Source organism: Monodelphis domestica, chromosome 8, assembly GCF_027887165.1.
Source record: "Monodelphis domestica isolate mMonDom1 chromosome 8, mMonDom1.pri, whole genome shotgun sequence".
Lineage (NCBI taxonomy): Eukaryota > Metazoa > Chordata > Mammalia > Didelphimorphia > Didelphidae > Monodelphis > Monodelphis domestica.
This window is the reverse complement of record NC_077234.1, coordinates 193,502,569-193,515,503: the sequence shown is the minus strand read 5'-3', so window position 1 is coordinate 193,515,503 and position 12,935 is coordinate 193,502,569. Positions and strand designations below refer to the sequence as shown.

General features: G+C 35.7%; 1 protein-coding gene across 2 annotated transcripts in view; it reads right to left on the bottom strand.

The window, feature by feature from the left end:
* Positions 1-12,935, bottom strand: part of TGFBRAP1 (transforming growth factor beta receptor associated protein 1) — a 66,504-nt gene that overhangs the window by 36,659 nt on the left and 16,910 nt on the right. Inside the window, exons 2-4 of one of the 2 annotated variants that reach the window (XM_007501180.3) lie at positions 11,272-11,976; positions 6,296-6,490; positions 4,368-4,522 (exon numbers count right to left, since the gene is read on the bottom strand). In XM_007501180.3, the coding sequence (XP_007501242.2) occupies positions 4,368-4,522; positions 6,296-6,490; positions 11,272-11,959 (1,038 nt within the window). In that variant the 5' untranslated portion in view covers positions 11,960-11,976. The remainder of the gene's footprint in view (positions 1-4,367; positions 4,523-6,295; positions 6,491-11,271; positions 11,977-12,935) is intronic. The other variant, XM_001364018.4, reaches the window with a different exon arrangement.

The window sequence follows — 12,935 nt, the reverse complement described above, 5'->3', positions numbered from 1 at the left end:
ATAGATGTACATGTTGTTTTTCCTAACAGAATGTATTCAAAGACAGTAACATCACTTTTGCCTGTATATCCCCAGTACTTAGCACAATGCTCGTTGGTCACTATTGAGTATTACAGTTGTATGTATTGTATTTTATCCATCCTCAGTAAAATCCCTGGGGATAGGAGCTGGCTCTTGCCTAAATTTGGTCTCACTTCACCTTTGTGCTCTGACAAAGGAGGTATTTTAATAAATGTTGGTTGAATTGAATTCATCACAGCTAGTCTTTTCTTTCTACCCAATCTAATCTTTTACAGTTTTCAAAATTTCCATTAATAGATTTAAGTTCAACTTGAATAACACATCACTAAAAAGTATAAGAGTATCAGATCAAACCACTAGTTACTGACAGTCTTGAATCAGAGCAACAACTAGGAGTTTTTGTACTTGGGGCACAATAGCCAATCTGTGTGTATGTGAGGAAATCCCTAGCCATTGTCACAAAAATTTGGGAAGGAGCTCAACCCCTAAGGATCTAATAACTTCTAATACAAAGCAGCAAGCACTTCTTAGACAAACAATTTGTATAAGGCATTAAGCTAGTCTATAGGGACAAAAATATAAAACAAAAATTGTGTCTTCCTTCAAGGAGCTTCTATAGGGATATATATGTAAACAGATAAGTATATAATTACCTAAGGAGGAAGACCACATTAAAAACACAGAGGAATCAAGAAAGATTTCCTGTAGGAGAAGAAATGTAAGTTTATAAAGGCAAATAATGTGCAATAAGCCTAGAAGTGTAAACTGTAGTTGATTATGAAGACCTTGAAGTGCTATTCTGAAGAGTTTTTATTTTATTGCCCAGGTAACAGGAAGTCATCAAAGCTTCTCAGGCAGGGAAACTAAAGGCAAGACATATTTTAGGAATATCATTTTGGCAGCTTGTGGAAGATAGATTTGAGAAGGGAGGGTTAGGAGATAAGAATTAATTTAGGAAGCTTTTGCAATAAATAGTCCAGAGAAGAGGTAATAATAAGAATCTTAAACAGAGTGGCCAGTGTGACTAAGGTGAGTGGGAAGGATGTAAGATGTTGGAGTCAGAATCAACAAGACATGGTAATTGATTGCAAATGGAATTTGGGGAAAATGGAAAAAGTGGAGAATGAAGCTGAGCTTATGGACCAAATTTATTGGATAGTGGTACCCTTAAAAGAAAGACAAAAGTTTGCTAGAGGAGCAGGTTTAAGCTGGAAGATGAGTTCAATTTGTTCATGTTGAATTTGAAATGCTATGGGATAACTGTGATGCAGGTGACATTAGATAGGTGGTAAAAAGAAACACAGGAAAGAGATTATGGCTGGGTATATAGATCTAGAAGTCATTTGCAGAGGTAATAATTGAACAAATGGGACCAGATTATCAAGGGTAGAGAATGAGAAAAGAAGGGTGGTCAAGACAGATATACATTGGAGTAAGTGATCTCTTCAGAGAGAGAAATTGTAGATGAAAACCCAGCAAAGGAGACTAATGAGGAATGGATAGCCAGGTAAAAGAAGAAACAGGTCAAAATAATATCTCAAAATTTGAGAGTAAAGAGAATGTTCAGAAAAATGGTCCAGGTCAACATTATCAAAAGCTGAAGAAAGAGTTCAAAGAAGGCTGAAGACTGAGAAAAGTTTACTGGATTTAGAGATCATTGGTCATGGGGTAAGGTCTGAAGCCAGATTCTAAGGGGTTAGAAAATAAGCAGAAGGTGAGAAAGTAGATGCAAAGAGAATAAACAGTTTTGTCTAGAAGTCTGGTTTGGAAATAGAAGAGAGATATAAAATAAAATAATAGCTTCCTATTTTAACTAATTATTCTTGTGAACCAAGTTTAAGTTAGGAATATATGGTGTAAACCTCAAATTTCCTTAGACTTATAAATGTTGGAAATTTCACCATTGGGATATTTCATACTTGGAAAATTTCTTACTGATAGTCTATTGGAATGGGAACTCCATTGGCATGGGAGGTTCCTTCTCTTCCCTTCTTAAGATTACTTTAGGACAGAAACCCTTTGCTGAACAATGGAAAGGACTTTGACCTATGCTTAAGCATAGAACAGGAATTTCTTTGAGTCTTGATTGATTTTAGAATTGATACAATGGAGATACTTGGAATAAATCTCCACCCTATTCAGTCCTAATAGGATTGAGTAAGGGCTGCAGCCTAGATCAAAATTTAATTATTCCAATCTCTACCATACTCAAGTTAACAGGATTTAGAAAGGGCTGTAACAAAGGAGTAAAGATTTAATCATTTGTGATTCCCTTGTAACAATGGTTAGTTCAAAAACCCCAGTGTTATAGACCAGAGTACTAAGAGAACAAATGAGGGATCAGTTACCTTCCCACACTACCACAACACTAGCCAAAACTGCTACAAATTAAGAAGTTGTGATACAAATCTGAGGTAGTTTGGATGAACTTTGATCCCAACTGGACTCTAGGACCAAACTGTGAGCAATCTGAGCCAAACATAGAAAGTAGTTTTTACAATTTTGGTAAGGGCCTCAGGAAACCCTTTTGCCAAATGCTTTTAATCTTTTAGCCAGAAGTTTTTGTTATCTTCCTAAAATGCTTTTTAACCACCTTTTTCTACTAAGTTTTAAATTATGATTTTAAGGACTGCTTTTTGAACTCTTTGGCTCTGAGGTAAACAGGGCAAGTGGCACTGAAGAGGTGTTTGAATGGATACCCTTATTTAACTATTTGCCTCTCTTCTCCCCGTCTTCAGGCAGACGATTCTGGCCACTCACTTGCCCTTCTTTATTAAGATGATAGAGGCTTGGCCCCAGAAAGGGGTTGTTGATAGTAGTAGGAGGACAGCTTGCCTATGTACATGAATAGGGATGCAGCTTAATGAATAGTTTTACTCGCATCATATGTACTAGGGTGAAGTGGGGGATAATGGCAGAAGGTAGTATAGTATTGTAAAACATGTGCAGCTCTCCCTCACTCACCACCCCAACCCTAACCCTCACTTCCCTATCCCCCCAGGCATTCCCTAAGGCCCATGAGATTACCTGGGCACCTTAAAAATTAGGTACCATGTCTGCCCCATCCTCATTACAGTTCTTTCTCTAATCTTAGCAGGAGAAGATGTACAAAAAAATGCATAAAGAAAAACTAACACAGCCTTGAAAAAATGTTACATACACTTAGTATGGGCAAGGAGAGGGCTCTTGAACAATTTTAACACAACTTGCTTAAGATAGCCTAAACAGATCCATTACTTCAAAATAGAAAGTTATTTTTTTCTTCTACTTTCTCACATCTTAAAATTAGAATTATAAAAATAGTTTTTCATTCAAAAAATTTTATTTTCCATATTTTTTTCTACTCTTTACTTTTCCTTCACTTTAATTCTTAACTCTCTGGTGCACAACCCCAAAGAAGACACATATGTTTTATTTCTCCCTAATTCCACATCATTGACTCTTTACTTGTGTCCATTGAGCAACAACAGGAAATCTTATTATACATGCAATTATATTTTATTTAAAGTATATGATATGTGTATATATTGCTATCTCAGTTCTATCTCAGGTCTACCTCAAATCTCTATGACTTCAGGTCAAGTTCTTTCTCCTTTTTTTCTAGTACATCATGCCACTGCTTGGCTACGTACAGCTTCAACATGATAGTTCTCTTTTCAGGAGTAAATATATTTTCTCTCTCCATCTAGAGTCTGTGCCCTTGTATAAATCTGTAGATTTGGCATGATGCCTTGCACACAAAAAAAAACATTTACTGATGGATATAATAATTTTTTCCACAATCTCAATGGCATTAATAGCACTGCTCTGGTACCTTCCCCATCAAGCTTAATATACATGTGTACATATTATATATTTTTTCTGTATCTATATCTATAGATGACATATATTTATATGTAATATCTTTGCATGTAGTTTTGTTACTGTCAAATACTGAGAATAATTTATATTAAGCTAACAAAGTACTAACAAGATGGAGTTCTTAAGACCCTAATTTAACAAAGGAAAACAATTTGTAATTAACATATTATCTATGATATTCAGGTGTGTCCTTAAGGCTTTAGAAACTTTGTTCTCTTAAACAGACTGATGATTCCACTTTCCCTTCAAAAATCACTAACTCAGCCCATTTAGCTTATTCATTTGCTTAGTTAACCTTTTCCCTATAGACTGCAAAAGTAAACTTCAGCCCAACTTGATTCCAATGATCACAAATTCTAAGTGACAAATATGAATTATGTCCTTGATTCATCTCTGTGGGTCCCATGAATAAGAATGATTTAAATGCTTTTCAACTAGGTTTTATTACTATTAGATAATTTTTTACATGATCCCAAACTACAAACCTGAAATTTTTCTTTTGGAATGTTCCTTCGTGCTCCTTTTGCTAAAACTAAAGCTTCTTCCACTCTTTGACTTGCAAGGAGATCCTGAATTTGTCTTTCAAGGGGTAATGGAACCAAGATATATACTCCTTTACTGGTGGCTACAATCACTCTACCTGTATAGAAATACAAGGTTGTTGTGGAAGAACATAAACATTATATTTCATGTAATTGTTTTTTCAAAAATTTTAAACAACCTTTAATTTAATCTAAACACTTTTACTTTATCCAAAGCACTGAGTTAAATCCAAGAGAGAACACAGAAAGAGACATGCTAATCCCTGTCCTCTGCATGCAGGAATATCATTTGTCTAATTTAAATTTGTAATTTTAAAATACTTAAAAACATTCCATTCTGCTTTAAGTTCAATTACAATTTGATAATCTTTCCATAATTAATAAATTATCACCCTAGTTCAATATGATTTCTCCCTACCATTGACAATTACCACTTACATATTGCCTATACCATGCATCAAGACAATAATATCTTACATGTCATTAAGGTTTCTAAAGAAGTATACATATATTATTAACTCATTTGGGCTTTGATAGCCATAGGTATAAGTATCATGATCCATATTTTACATAAGTTGGGAAAACTGTTCCAGACAGGCCGAGTTGCCTATTTTCACAGTATCAGAGACACAATTCTATCTCAGTTCTCGAGATGACTTTAGGTCAAGCTCTCTTTGTTCTTTCTAGTACATCGTGCTACTTACTATCTGACTATAAAACTCCTACATACTAGTTTTCTTTTCAGGAGTGTATATATTTTATCTTTCTATTTAGATCCTAAGCCCTTTTGCCATATTTCTTTGCAGCCTCAAAAGCACTTAGCATGATGCCTTGCACAAAAAAAATTTATTGATAGATATAATTTCCCCCATCTCAATGGTCTTAATAGCATTGTTCTTGTACAACCCCACAACTCCCATAAAACTTAAAACTTTGCAAACTAGGTATAATTATTAATTCAATATTTCAAAATATCCATGATTTCATTAATATAGGTATTCCCTTCCTTGACCCAGACTGAAACATCTGCATGCTTTGGTAGATGGTTTCATTAAATAGTTGCCTTCAAAAATATTAAGTTACTTATCTGGTGACAAATCTTTTAGTGCTGAGACAAAGGGCCAGTTGGGTAGAATCTGCTAAAATTTTTGCTCCTATGGCACAGTTTTCAAGAACCAAGGATCAACTTCACACCATAAGGAGGGACCATAGTCAAGACTTTAGGGGAGGACATAATCCTTAACACTGAAATTTTTAAATCAAAAGTTGCCTCTAAATTTAGAGTAAATGCTTCACATACATATTCTAGAGCAAAGCCTCTTATTCTGGCAGTCAATTAAAGAGTGATTTTGGTAAAAATTGTAATGGGCCATCATTTAAAATGGATTCTTTTTTAAAATTAAAAAAAAATTGTCAGATTCAGAACGTGGATTGTTCTAAAAACTAGAACTTTACAATACAACATTCAGAACTAAAGTACTGCACAGAAAATAGCATTCTTTCCAAAAATCCATAAAAATGATTATGCTAATTTATCTTTTACAAAGGTTCTGAGCTAATTAGCCTGATGAACAAAATCCTTTTCATGTTACTGATCAGGAAGCTGAGACACAGAAAGGCCTAAGGCTTTTACCTATTGTCTGTAAGTAGTGCAAGCCAGATCATAATCCAATTCTAGCATCTACTACTGAGGGCTTCCAAATATACTCTGTTATCTCTTGGGAAAGGTCTACAAGATTGTACTGTTCACCAACTCCTTGTCTATATGAAGAGAAATGTAAAGCAAGCATTACTAACTGAAAGATAATTCATGATACCATTCAAAAAGATTATTTTTTTTTCATACTAGTTGCTAATTGATTTGTAAGTACCTTCAAAGTCCTGTAAAATGTGGCCTTCCTTAAAAGGCAGTGTCTGTTTTCGCTGTTGATCCAGCATGCTATGCACTGTAATGAATTCATCATCTAGAGCTATTACATATGGAAAGCAAATGGCTGCACCAATCACATTCTCTGACCAATGCACAGGGGCACGCTGGGATATTCCATCAACTGTTGCAAACATGCCTATAAAAAAAGAGAGATAAAATTAACTAGAATAAAGATTAATACCATTAGTGTTGTTTTTGTACAGTTATGTCTAACTACACAATACATTCATTGTTTTTGGAAACTGGCTTAGACTCAAAGAAAGGAGAGAAGATGAAACATCTGAGGAATTATAAGGCTTAATTTTATGAAGGGATTATGTATATCTTTTCCTCAAGATCCATATTGTAGATTTGCTTCTGAGAGACAAATGATTGTGACTAAAAGAGAAGTGCTTTTATCCAATTTAGGTAGATTAATCTCTCACTTTTTAAAGCTTGTTGTGTCCCAAATATTTTTAATTAACACATATTCCTAAGGCTTTCGATTTTCGTAACCCTACATATTATTCCCACCTAATTGCTCTTTTTTAGCATTTGTATGCATTCTATAATTAATTTTCTTACCACATATTATCCAAAAGTGAAATTATTATTCCCTGCAAACCTGTGCCTCTAATTTGCCAGTGGTACCACCATTCACACAATATTCTATATCAAATATTATCACAATCTTTCCACATCCTAACTGATTAAATCACCACTTTGTGTCAGTTCTACTTCTTCAGTCTCTCTCCTACCCATCCCTTTCTCTTTATACCCATGGCCCCTATTCTAGCACAGATCATCATTATTACCCTCCTGGATTTCTGCAATAATCTATTCACTGATCTTCAATTTCTTCATTCTCTTCTGCATTCCACATCATCATTCACATTCTAGCCAAAAAATAAGCTTCCTTCTGAACAAATCTGGTCAGATATCCATGTTACTTCATCTTTATTGTCTCCTGAGGATATACAAAGCCCTCCACACTCTGTTGTCACTCTGCCTTTCATGTGCCATTTCATTACTCCTCTAGTTATACTCCAGGACCCAGTCAAAGAGAACTAACTCTGTGTTCTCTAGACTTTCCAAATTTGATATCTTGTTATCTAATTCTGATCCATCCTTTAAAGCCCAACTCAAACATCAAGTCTTCTAAGTCTCTGATCTCTACTGATCGTAATTAGTATGACCCTTTCACATTTCAATTAATGCTTGGTAATGTCATTTAATGCTCTCACATTCTATTTTCTATTCCTATTTCTATATTCTAATTCTCCTCAGTTGATACCAGCCATATAATAGTGTCTCTGTACAGGGAATGAGAGAAAGGATGGAAGTCAGGGTTCAAAAACAAAGCCTGAAGGCAGACAAAAGAAAAGCACACCAGGCTTTTGCCAGACTAAAAGAATCACTTTGTTGTCTGAACTATGCAGGGACTGCTGAACTAGCTGCTTGTTTGGGAGTCACAGAGGTAGACTATGGAAAGAGTAAGATTTCTCTCAGGAAGCAAGACTGTCCCTACAAACACCAGCAAAGAAGTAACAGGGAACAGTCTGTGAAAGTACCAATATGATTCATCATAGAAAAAAAGAGTAATGTTAGAACCAAAACAGTAGGGAACAAAAGAGAAAGCTATGTGACTAGGAAAAGGGTTAAGAGACATTTTGCCTGAAATAGGAAGTCACAACTAGTGGCCAAACAGAGGAGCAGCTATAATGAAAAAATAGCAATAATAAATTGCTTCTGTTGGCACAGTAGTCTGGAGTCTGTAAAGCACTTCTCTCCCAAAATACTGTAAGATAAGTAGTACTAATGTGATTACTCTATTTTACACATAAGGTAGCAAGACATGGCATTTGAGAGAACCACAACCTCTAAGTGGCCAACCTGTGATTTGGATCTTCTGACTTTAAACCCACAGCTGTTTTATAGTTAGAGAGTAAATGGTATTTTTCAAAATGCTTTCATGGGCATGCTAACAGCTGATTTTATTGTTGGGGCAAGAGGAGGAGAGGCAGTGATAGTGTAAACTATGATTTTATATGTGTAGGAAATACCTGCTGGCCAAAACTCATTCTACTTCTGTAATTTAGGATGAGATGGTTGTATGTATAATCTCCTGGGAGGTTAAATGCTCTGCTCATGCTCACGAAAGGTCATAGTAAGGGTCAAAGGTGGGTGGGACCTGAACCCTGGTCTTCCCAACTCTAACGCTTTTCTATATATGATACATTGCCTCTCACTAATTTGAATGATTAATTCATAAAAAGGAAAAGCTATATAATAACAATGCTGTATTTTGATAAGATTCATACTTCTGTAATATAAAAGGACTTCATACTTTGTCACTCCCTAACATGCCCATAAAATAGAGATCCATAGCTGGATAACAGTATGAAGAATTTTGGTTGATTTTCTTGTTCAGGTAGAAATAAGGGCTACAAAGTTTCAAGGGAGAATAAGTGAATATAACAATCTGCAAATCCACTGCAAAAATTACTTAATTCTTTTTAAAGAAAAATTAAAATATTTAATTAAGATATTTTATAATTATAAACAATTATTAAAATTAAGTTAGAAGATTCATAATGGCAGTTGAAAATTAAGTTAAAGTTTTATTGTCTGTTTTGCTTAAAAACCAAGATGGAAGAAATGTCAATGGCTTCATGTCCTGCATTTTTCATTTCATGAAAACTGTCTTTTCCCCCATTGGCTTGATACCACTTTGCTGCTCAAAGCCTCATGAACAGGCTTTGGATGTTCCTGTTTACACCTCTCTCTATCACTATTACTACAAAGCACACTAACTTCAATTCTATAAATATTTGTGCAAGGCACTATAAGCTGCATGGGATACAAAGACAAAATTTACAAGGAGGTTCTGCTCTGAAGGAACTGACATTCTGCTTGGGATTGGGCTTTACAAATTTAATTAGATTAATAAAATGCAATATAATTTGATGAGTTTCCATGAAGCTCAAGTCGCTAATAAGAGGCAAAGGTGGGAAAGATGTGCATGCTAATATGTGGAACACCCTGATAAAAAGCATACAGGCAGGAGATGGAATGCCAAGTTAAGAAAAAAGCCAACAGCCAATCTGCCTATAAGAGAAAGTGCATGAAGTTCAGTACTGGCTGACTTTAACATTTTTAAAAAAGCCGCCAGTATTAATAGCTATCAACACTCATGCCAAGCTCACTTTAACTGTTAAATTAGTCTTACAGCAGGAATCTTTTTAGCTTGAAGTCTGTGAACTTTTTTTTTAAAACCCTTACCTTCAATCTTAGTATCAGTTCTAAGACAGAAGAGCAGTAAAGGGCTGGTAACAGACTAAGTGACAATCATGAAACTAGATAGTATCAGAGGCCACATTTGAACCCAGAACCTCCTAATTCCAGGCATGGCACTATCTACTATACTACCTAGCTGCCCTTGTGAACTAACTTAAAAATTTTTTTTTATAATTCTATTTTTTAAATATTCATTTCCTTTGTAATCCTTTGTACTTTATTTTATGCACTTACAAACAACATTCTGAGGAGACATAGGTTTCACCAGACTGCCAAAGAAGTCTGTGAAACCAAAAACGTCAATTAGGAATGTCTTTAGGAACTTAAGAATCTGTAACCAAAAAAAAAAGAAAGAGAGAAAGAAAAAAAGAAAAACACCTATACTCCTTCCCCCCCAAACCTCCCTAACTTCCTTTTTGAAGCTATCTATTAAAAACTCAAGGCAGATCTGGAAATGAGACTTCAGTTTTTTAAAGAAGGTTTTGAGGTGGAACATAGGCTTTTAATTCAATTTTGATCAAGAAAGGATTTCCTTTTATATGTTCATTTTAAAATGTATATATTAGCAAAAACTGAAAATTTCCTTTACCAATCCCACTGCAAAGCAGTATAACCCTCTTTAATAAGAAAAGAAGAAATTGCCACCTTTGTGGATTAAGATTCATGCTGTCAGAGCAAAGGAAAGTTATAAATGTTAGAGGGGATGTGGCAAAACTGGGACATGAATGTATTGCTGGTGGAATTGTGAATTGATCCAACCTTTCTGGAGGGCAATTTGGAACTATGCCCAAGGGGCGACAAAAGACTGTATGCCCTTTGATCCAGTCAAAGAACTTCTGGGTTTATACCCCAAAGAGACAACAAGGAAAAAGACTTGTACAAGAATATTCATAGCTGTGCTCTTTGTGGTAGCAAAGAATTACAAAATGAGGGGATGCCCTTCAACTGGGGAATGGCTGAGCAAATTGTGGTATATGTTGGTGATGGAATACTATTGTGCTCAAAGGAATAATAAAGTGGAGGAATTCCATGGGGACTGGAACAACCTCCAGGAAGTGATGCAGAGTGAGAGGAGCAGAACCAGGAGAACATTGTACACAGAGACTGATACACTGTGGTACAATCAAATGTAACAGACTTCTCTAATAGCAGCAATGCAATGATCCAGGACAATTCTGAGGGACTTATGAGAAGCAATGCTACCACATCCAGAGAAAGAATTGTGGGAGTAGAAACACAGAAGAAAAACAACTGCTTGATCACATGGGTTGATGGGGATATGATTGGGATGTAGACTCTAAATGGTCACATTAGTGCAAATATTAATAATATGGAAATAGGTCTTGATCAATGACACATGTAAAACCCAATGGAATGTCTCTTTGGCTATATGAGGGGTGGGAGGAGGGAAGGGAAAGAACATGATTCATGTAACTATGGGAAAATATTCAAATTTAATTAAATAAATAAAACTTAATTTAAAAAAAAGATTCATGTTGTCAGAATTCTGGGCTTTTCTTTCAAAAGAAACTAGAGGCACCACCCCTACATTTCACCAACATTTAGTAAAGTTATCAGAAAACAGAACAAGCAGTACAAGAGGTGTTAGAGTTACTAAAAATGCCATCATATTTTCCTTACCCAGTCCTCCAGGCCCAGCCAGCAGAAATTCTTTTCTCCCTATCCTCTTCACAATTGGCTGTCTTTCTTCACTGCAATATGGGAACAAATCCTGGGAGGCTCCTGTGTTATAATTCAATATGATGTACTGAGTAGTAAGTGCCAGGCATAAAAAGTGGCCATCCACAGCCACAGCAAACGGTTGCTCTGAGGTTGACACTTCTTTTACTATTTGGACTCGGTCTTCATAGACCAAATACATCTGAATGGTCCTACGTTTGACTGAAATGATGCAAACCTCCACACAAAAGGGGTCCACACTCACAGGATTCTCATTTAAAGCAAAAGTCACTGCCCCTTTTATTCGAGCACCTGAAGGGATAGGTTCGAGGTTCATCATGTTAACCAATGCAATGGTATTGTCACAAAGCACCAAGAGCCTATTGAGAGCTGATGCTGCTTTCAATTCATTCACTGGTTTCTTGAAAGCCAGATATTTGTGTCTCTGCTTTGTCACAGAGAAAGCGACCTTTCCAGTTGGTGACATCTTTTCCTCTAATAGGAAGTGGTAAATGAAACAATCATTGGTACCGACATAAAGGTTCTTTCCACAGCACTCAATGCATTCAATATTGATGTGATCTTTGTCACCCATCAGGAGCTCCCGCTCGATGGCGGAGACCAGTCTGAAAGCCTTGATGTTCATCATTTCTCTTGATTGATCTACTAGAAAAAAATGAAAACAGACATTAGCAAAGACTCAAACATAAATGTTTTAGATCAAGCTATAAACCCAATTTCATAGTTCAATGGAAGAAGCTATAAAAATGCAGCTAAAAATGAATTCTATAACTCAATATTAATAAGTCTGAGAGTATCAAATACTTTTGGAGAGAGTTTCTTATTTGACAATAAGTGATCAGAAAAGTGATCAAAAACAGTTTGGGAGAAGTTAGGTTTAGACCAGCATCTTATACCATTTACCATGATAAGTTCAAAATGTATATAAATCAGATTATTAAAGATTAAAACATTTTTTTTCAAATTAGAAGAGAAACAGATCAGATATCATTCACTGGTATGGCTTGAAGAAAAAGTTATTACCATAATCTAATTTTGCATATACACAGGCAGGAGCCAAAGTGGTTACACTGTGAGTGGAGAAGGGAATGGATACTTGCAATATCATCCAAGGTAGACTCAATAGGACTGGACAGATGACTAGACATGTTGAGGGTGACAGAGAAAAAAAAGACTCAATGAAGATTTTGATGCTATGGAATTCAGAGCTGGAAGAGAGCTCAGGTATCATTTTTTTAAAAAACTGGTTATTGGTTCCAAGGCAGAAGAGCAGCAATAGGGGTTAAGTGACTTGCCCAGAGTCATAGAGCTAGGAAGTATCTGAGACTAGATTTGAACCTAAGACCTTTCATCTCTAGCCTGGCTCTCAATCCACTAAGCCACTCAGCTGCCCCTCATTTAAGTTCTAATCTCATTTTATAGATGAGGAAACTGAGGACCTGAAAACTTAATTGATTTGCCCAAAGTCACTAAGTAGTAAAGCTGGGATATGGATGTAGGCACTTCAAATTCCATGTTTTTCTCACTCCTTTTGAGCCTGTGAGACTTACAAGAGAAGCAAAGAAGTCAGGAGGAAGATAAGTGCCTTAATGGAGAAGTGGGTT